Source organism: Synchytrium microbalum, assembly GCF_006535985.1.
Source record: "Synchytrium microbalum strain JEL517 chromosome Unknown SmJEL517_scf0024, whole genome shotgun sequence".
NCBI classification, from domain to species: domain Eukaryota; kingdom Fungi; phylum Chytridiomycota; class Chytridiomycetes; order Synchytriales; family Synchytriaceae; genus Synchytrium; species Synchytrium microbalum.
In genome coordinates this window covers 325640-333024 of record NW_022158373.1, presented here as the reverse complement: position 1 = coordinate 333024, position 7385 = coordinate 325640, and the positions used below count along the sequence as shown (strand labels likewise).

Genomic DNA, 7385 nt, shown 5'->3' with positions numbered 1-7385 from the left:
TCTGGTGGATGCGATTCGGTGTAGACTTTGGGTATATACTGGGAACTGGACTGGCAGGAACCACCAGCGTCTTTCAAATATCACCAATTCGCATCATATTGACATTTGGTGTATTGGGCATCCGTATATTCTACCCTCAGCTGTTTGCATGGTGAGTGTAGTACGTGGTTGACACCCTTGACGATAATTGTTGACATCTACCTTTCCATTGCTAGCCCTGGTGGCTCAAATACGGCAACGCTAGCAGCATGTGAAACAGCAACCGAAGGTCTTGCGAATGCATATCCTTTCTTCATAGTCGTTGTAAGTACTTTCACTGTGCCTGAACGCTGGACCAGCTGTACTGAACTTTTACCTTTGACAGCTTTGTATTCAGACTGTATGTGGCATCTTGCTGACTATATATGTATATCTGCTACCGCACAGACCGAGACGAACAGTCTCACAGTCAACAACACCCACAAGGAGGAGATGGTGGCATGCTCCTCCTCCTAGACCACAGCCTGAACTGTATGGTTTACGTGAAATACCACCATCGGCGGATGGTGTCAACTCTCCGTACATACCATTTGAGCTGCCACCGGGCAATAGACCTTCTATACCATTGTAGAATTTATACGTTTCTTTTATTATTACCCATCACACTTTCATATCTTCTTTTTGAGGAACATGAAGTATCTGCTGTATATTGTATTCCAATTGCACCTCTTCCTGTGTTATGTTGATCTGATATTTTGAAGCTTCAAAACCATATAAATTTTGCCATCACAATTTTCAATTTTAGTCTGTGGCAATTGTTCTCATTTTCAATTTCATATTTTGGCTTTTGGGGCGACTGCCTGCACGGCAGATTCCATTCCTCCAACAACCACGTCTCTTATCACCCTCGGACCTCGAATATCACCTCCGTCAATAGCAATACCTAATTTGATATGTGGGATGGTCATAAAGTGAATGTTAAGGTGAATGTCGTGCTATCTCAAACACAGAAACTCACCATCCAAATACTCGTGGTCAACTCCCATCATATAACAATCCGCGATAAGATCAACAGGTAGCAGACCACCTCCACGATTATATGCTTCAACGAGTACCTTTTGTACTCGAGCATGTTTCTCTTCGTCCATTCCAAGGGGTTTCTGGGCCATCAGGCCCATCTGAGTCCCAATTGCACCAGGACACACAGACAAGAACCGTGATCCTTTAGGTACATCTCCAAACATGCCATTTTTGACGGCGATTGGCAAGCTTGCCATAAACCCTCTGTTGACAATGAACTGTGTTAGGAGAGTATGACGATGGGATGACTTGTAAACAAGTCTTGCACACGTACACGACGGCCCACTTAGTAGCCCCGTACACAAGCTGTACGGTTGGAAACAAGCCTGCTCGACTCGCGGTCGATATTACCAGGATTGGGTTCCTGGTCTTCCTCGCATTCTCAATTGCGAGAATTGTGCCGTATATAACGGCGTCGACATTTAATCGAATTGTGTACTTCCAGGCAGAGCTATGTACCTGTCCGCGAGGTTCAGTTGCGATTCCTGCATTGTTGCAAAGGATGTCGACGCGTTTGTACACTCTCATGACTTCAGCAAAGACAGCGTCGTATTCGTATTCCTGTGAGAGTAACGGTTCAGCCAAACATTAGCTGCGTAGTTACAGGGACCCTTTCAGAGCTTACGTTTGTGATGTCAGCACGTAAGAATAGCGCACGGTTTTGACCAAACTGACTTTCCAAAACTCGTTGAGATTCTCGGCCGTCTGCGTCTTTAATATCCACGAGAACGACAGCATGGATTCCTATAAGTAAGGAATATATAATTTAGAGCAAACCCAAAGCAACTTCGTAACAAACGTGCCGTTGCGTAACATGTTGATCACAATATGAGACAAGTTTAACAAAGTCCAACAGTTGCAGTTACCATTTTGAAGAAAGCGCTTAGCCACGTTGAAACCAATGCCTTGCTGGGTTCCAGCTCCCGTTATGATGGCAACCTTTTGCGATAATTTACTCATTTTACTAGGAAAAGTGTGGAATTGTTAGAGCAATCGCTCACATTTAACGGCAAATTCATGCAAAAAGTGGATATAAAGCACGTATACAGCCAGTTCTCCAAGCTTACTTTCTTCTCCGTTTGTTCTTCTTTCCAATCACAGTTTCAGCTGTGGAGCTTCTTGACTCAACAAAACAGACAGCGAATTAGAGATACTTTTCCAAGTGGTCGTTCCAAGTAGTTGTGTGTCTGTTAAGCTCACAACGCTATGGACTACGACGTAAGTTATACTCCTCTATGCCAGCAATCTGGTTCTTTCAATTCTGAAACAGGTTGCAAACGGCAATTCAATTGACGGTGTGAGGAGTCGGAAACACCATCAGTGAAGTGATGGATGCCTATTACATGTCTTCAAAAGTCACTCTGATTATTGATATTGGAACTGATTCGGCCTACCGTGGCTCGAATCGGCATTCCAAATCTTGAAATGAGTTTTCGACCCCGTTTTAACTCACTTTACTCTTTTATGCAGCACGACGAACAACGCAATAGTCGGGGCTCAGGGCCACGTATTATACAACGAAATGCCGATGGATTCTTCGCTCCTCCTGGTGCTTCAACTCCAGACCAAAGTCAATCGGGGAGAAGTTCAAATAGCGGTGGATCAGTAGGAGGAGGAGGCAGGCAGCGCAGCTTATCTACAGGTCGTTCCGATGGTTCAGGAGGCATTAAAGTCGGTCAGGCTGAAATGAGTTATATATCGGCTTCTACCTCTTCTGCTCAAGCCGTCACTCGATCATCCTCACGAACGGGATCTTATAGTGATGTTGGCAGCAATGTTAGCAGTATTGAGCGCCGTCAACCATCTGCTCCTCCCATGCCCCGTATCCCCGAACAAGTAGATCGAAAAACATCGTCAAATATGTCGCTAGATGAACGATTAGCTCTACGTCAACGAGAACGTGAAGAACGCGAAGGTAGCGGCCCTCGTAATATCACACCTGTAGAATATAGACAGCAAGTAGGTGGTATGGCCGGAGTGCCTCCTCCAGCTTCAGCGTCAGGAGGATACCGTGCAGCGGTTCGTAAAGAATCAGACGAGAATATGAATGGTAGTGCTAGTGGTGGAACTCCACCAAGACCATACTCTCGTAATCGTGGAAGAACACCAGAACCGGGTCAATGGCAGGCTGATCCAGATCCGCCACCAATGCCAACCCAAAATCTGGAACCAGTAGATGAAAAAATCATAGTGCCCGATTACGTGACTGCTTTAATCCGTACGTTACGATCAGACAAGACCAAAACGGCCACTCCAGACGATTTCCTGACTCGAGATGGCTATGCTCAATGGATGGAAACAGTGCGAGATGAATTCCAGTTTGTGATTGCTGAATTGTTACGTGGACGATACCTGTTAGGTCCACAAGCTGTAAAGGGTGATATCACAAAACCGAAACGAGCTCGTATAGATGCTAAACTAAAATTCAAAGTGCTGAGAGCTAAAGGATTGTGTGCTAAAGAGGGGAAAGCTAGAGATGCATTTTGTTGCATCGAGGTTGGAACCATTCCGTTTCCAGACCCAAACCCCTACAAGAAGGTCAAGGACAAGGACAAGGTACGTTACTGTCCTGAATGCGTGAAGAGATTTTGTGCTCTTGATGCTTCCTCATTCGTGGATATTCTTGGCGTTTGTGGGTTTTTTCCCGCTAATGTTATACAAATAATCATAGGAAATGTTCTTGACTGAAGCCGTAGAAGGCTCAAACAATCCTGAATGGAACGAGCACATGATAGTACAAGCCAGATCCATCACAGACAAGGTGCTACTCTCAGTGTGGGATAAGAAGAAGGACTACTTTTTAGGAATGGTTAGCATCCCTGTATACGATCTAGTCCAAGCCTCTCAACGAGACAAGGGCGTAGTAGGTCGCAGATATACTCTCGGCCCACGTCCAGGTCGAAAAGACAAGTACGTTGGTGGTGACATTTTCATAGAGGCCATGATCACCGACGCTGAACCGGAAGATATCGAATCTCCATCCTCACGAAACCCAACCGAATTCCTCACACAACAAATATATAACTGCCACGTCAATCTCCGTGTAATGTACAAAACCTTATTACGAGCATGTCTAGTCCTTGATGTTAATACTATGGGTAACGAAGTGACGGAAACCACCACTGAACTGCTAGGAGAAGAATCTAAAGCACTGTTAAAAGTGTTTGGGAGAATGTGGAATATTGGTGATGCATTTATGGTTATTGCTAATTTGGAAATGCTCTTCATCATGTACAAGGAATTCCAACTTCCGACTGGTTCCCTGTTGACTGCTTATGAAGTCTTGTATGATGCCATGAAGTACAACAGGAATTGGTTGTCACGGCATGAGGTATGTTGCTGAGTTGATGGAATAGCCACTCGTGGTTGCTCCATCGCCATTTTATTTTGGCCTCGAATATGAATGCAAATGCTCACACGCAATGTCAAATTTGTAGAAACCCATGCTGGTGGAACTATTAGATGACATGCATCTTTATTACAAACAGCAAGTCAGCAATTACAAGGACCATTTCCCCAAAAACACGCCCAGAAGAGCATTAGAAACAACCATTTTAATGCTTCGGATGATTCACAAGAATACGACATTCCGTGAATCTCATCCAGACCTCCCAGAATCCTTCCGTGAAGAATTACGGAAGATTATGATGGAGGCTTCCATAGCTCGATTCCAGAAGCATCGACAACTCAGTTTGCCATTGAGTGATGATGACTCTGAAGCAGTTATTGGTGGTATATCTCAGTTGGCTGATATGCTGGTCGATGACATTGAGGTGGATGTCAAGCACTTTACGAAGCCCTTTGAGAAGTAAGCACCGAGCATTGTCGGTCCATGTGATTTGAGATTTTTTTGCTCAAAGGTGTGATTGAATAAATTGTGATCTAACCAAAAATTTGTCATTATAGGGAGGTGGACATTGCCATGTTAACAGCAGACAGCTTCCTCAAATACTTTGTCATTGAGTTGGAGAACAATTCTGAAACCTTTGCCAGTGACGAATCTGTGGAGTACAGTAAATCCATGTTTGAATTGTACAAGAAGGTCAAGAACATGGAGAAGCAGCTCAATAAGATGTTACCATCGTAAGTGGCATTGAAGAACCAGTCGCAGGACATCGATGTTGTTCGCGCAACGCTTTTTTGCATGGTGCTAAACTTTGGTTCCTACCCCAAATAGGATCAAGGCCGACTTGAATGTAGAACGATGGTTCGCTCCATTCGTCATGAAATGGCTAGAGCATTTATCAGAACGTACAGCAATATGGGTCAATAATGCTATTGCTGCTGATCGGTTTGAACCAGTAACTGATGGTCACCTCAACCAAGACGGTGATCCGCCACTATATTCATCATCCATTACTGATCTCTTCACCGCTGTGTATTCCGAATTGGAATTCTTGGTCGAACTAGGCTGGTCTAATGCCGTCCAGAATGCCAGTTTCTTCCAACGATTCGCACAAACTGTAAATCGAGCCATTGAGCAATATTGTGATGCTATGGGTACTGGTGAAATCAAAGAAAAAGATGGCGGTGGTAGTTCAGCAAGTGGTGCTGGTGCTATAGCTAGTTTAACTGCTAGAGAGTTATTAGCACCACTCATGTCACAATCGAAGCAAATTCGAGAAGTCACTGTACAATCTTGTGTCAAGTTATCTAATATCGAGTATGCTGATACCAAGTTGGAGCAAATGTATTCAGATATGAATGTAGCTACCTTAACGAAAACCCAAAGGAATTATCGGCAGTCTATGGCACCTGCTGCTAGAAGAGGGCAAGAGAGATATACCTCTAGGATGACATCTGGTATTTCCTCCGTCTTGTCGTCGTCGTCAACAGAAGATGCCGTATCCGGTACATTTAAAATCCAACTAGCCTTTGGTGAGAACTTGAAACCATCCTCGGCTCGTACAGGTCTCGCATCCCCATATATAGCTATAAAAGTACCTGATGGCACTGTCAAATCCCCTGATTCGGCCATAGTTGATCAACCTGTATCAGCACTTGTAAAGGTCAGCCCGATAAAGAAGGCTGGTATAGTAGATCCATCCCAATCCATAGTATTACGAGGTCGAGATTGTGAATTGGCGAGATCTCGATATGTAGCCGATACCGTAAACCCAGCATGGGATGAAGCCTTCCAAGTCATGCTACCTCCTGTAACCCGACTTGAAATAATAGCCTATTCACGAAACTTGATGATGTCTGATGAAGAATTAGGACGTGCTAGTATAAATTTAAGTGCTACGTCTGCTTTGAAGGCTGCTTTATTGGATCATATGACGCATGATGTTTGGGTTGAATTGGAGCCACAGGGTCGTGTATTGTTGAGATTGACATTGGAAGCTGAGGAAGAAGATGTCGAGTTTTGGTTCAGACGGTCGAAAGAGAGAATGGGGAGAACCAAGAACGATTTTGTGAGAGCGCTTTGCTCAAGGGTGAGTTGAACATGTTGAGAACGACAAGGGATTCTTTTTCTGCTAGTTTTGCTCACACTTATCCCCTTTAGATTGCACCTGTAGCTAAAGACATTATATCAAAGGCGTTGAAAGCTCATGAAGCTGCTCCGCTACCACCAAACACGAATCTGTCTCGTCTAGCACAAATGACGGGAATGGCTGCAACCCAATACACCGATAAAACAGTCAGTGGAGCATCTATAGACGTCAAAGTCCCACCACATGAAGCCGAACAAGCTATATCCCCCTTAACCGACTATCTAAATAAAAACTTGGAGACATTAGCCGTGAATCTATCAACCAAAATGGCTCAAGATGTAATTATGGCTACATGGCATGAAGCTCTCAACGTAATCGACAGTGTCATGATTCCACCATTATATGGAGCTATAGAACGAGATCGACGCTTCTTAAACAAGCGTCAATTATCGGTTGCTGAGACGTGTCTCCGAGTATTAAGAGACTTCTTCCATGCTGATGGAGAAGGACTAGGACTACCCATTCGAGTATTAGAGACCACGAGATATATACAGGTGCAGACGCTTATACAAGTGTATATGAATGACTCGGCACGTATCAAGCGGGAGTATGAGTTGAGTCTCCTCAAGGGCCAAGAAAAGATGTATCTTTTGAGGCTCATGAGAGTGCGGGTTGAATGTGATGGATGGGAGAAGAAGACTGAAGATAAGATTTGGTTTGAGACTCAGTTGAGTAAACGGAAGGAGAGGAAGGGATAGTTAAACATACACCTTTTGATATTTTTGATGCTTTTTTTCTTGATTTTTTACTATATTTTGATACAGCGAAAGAATATATAAAGGCAATCCTCATTTTGAAAAAATTCATTGGATTTTGTGTGTTGAGTGTGTT

General features: G+C 43.9%; 1 protein-coding gene across 1 annotated transcript; it reads left to right on the top strand.

Annotated features, from left to right (window-relative positions):
• Nucleotides 1-2265: 2265 nt before the first annotated feature.
• Nucleotides 2266-7256, top strand: SmJEL517_g04041 (uncharacterized protein; the record flags this gene model as incomplete). The annotated part of the gene is made up of 8 exons (XM_031169969.1): nt 2266-2277; nt 2530-3615; nt 3731-4390; nt 4497-4867; nt 4966-5142; nt 5237-6494; nt 6566-7209; nt 7253-7256. The coding sequence occupies 8 exons, from the start codon at nt 2266-2268 to the stop codon at nt 7254-7256; spliced, it is 4212 nt and encodes a 1403-aa protein (XP_031024106.1).
• Between the last annotated feature and the right edge of the window lie 129 nt (nt 7257-7385).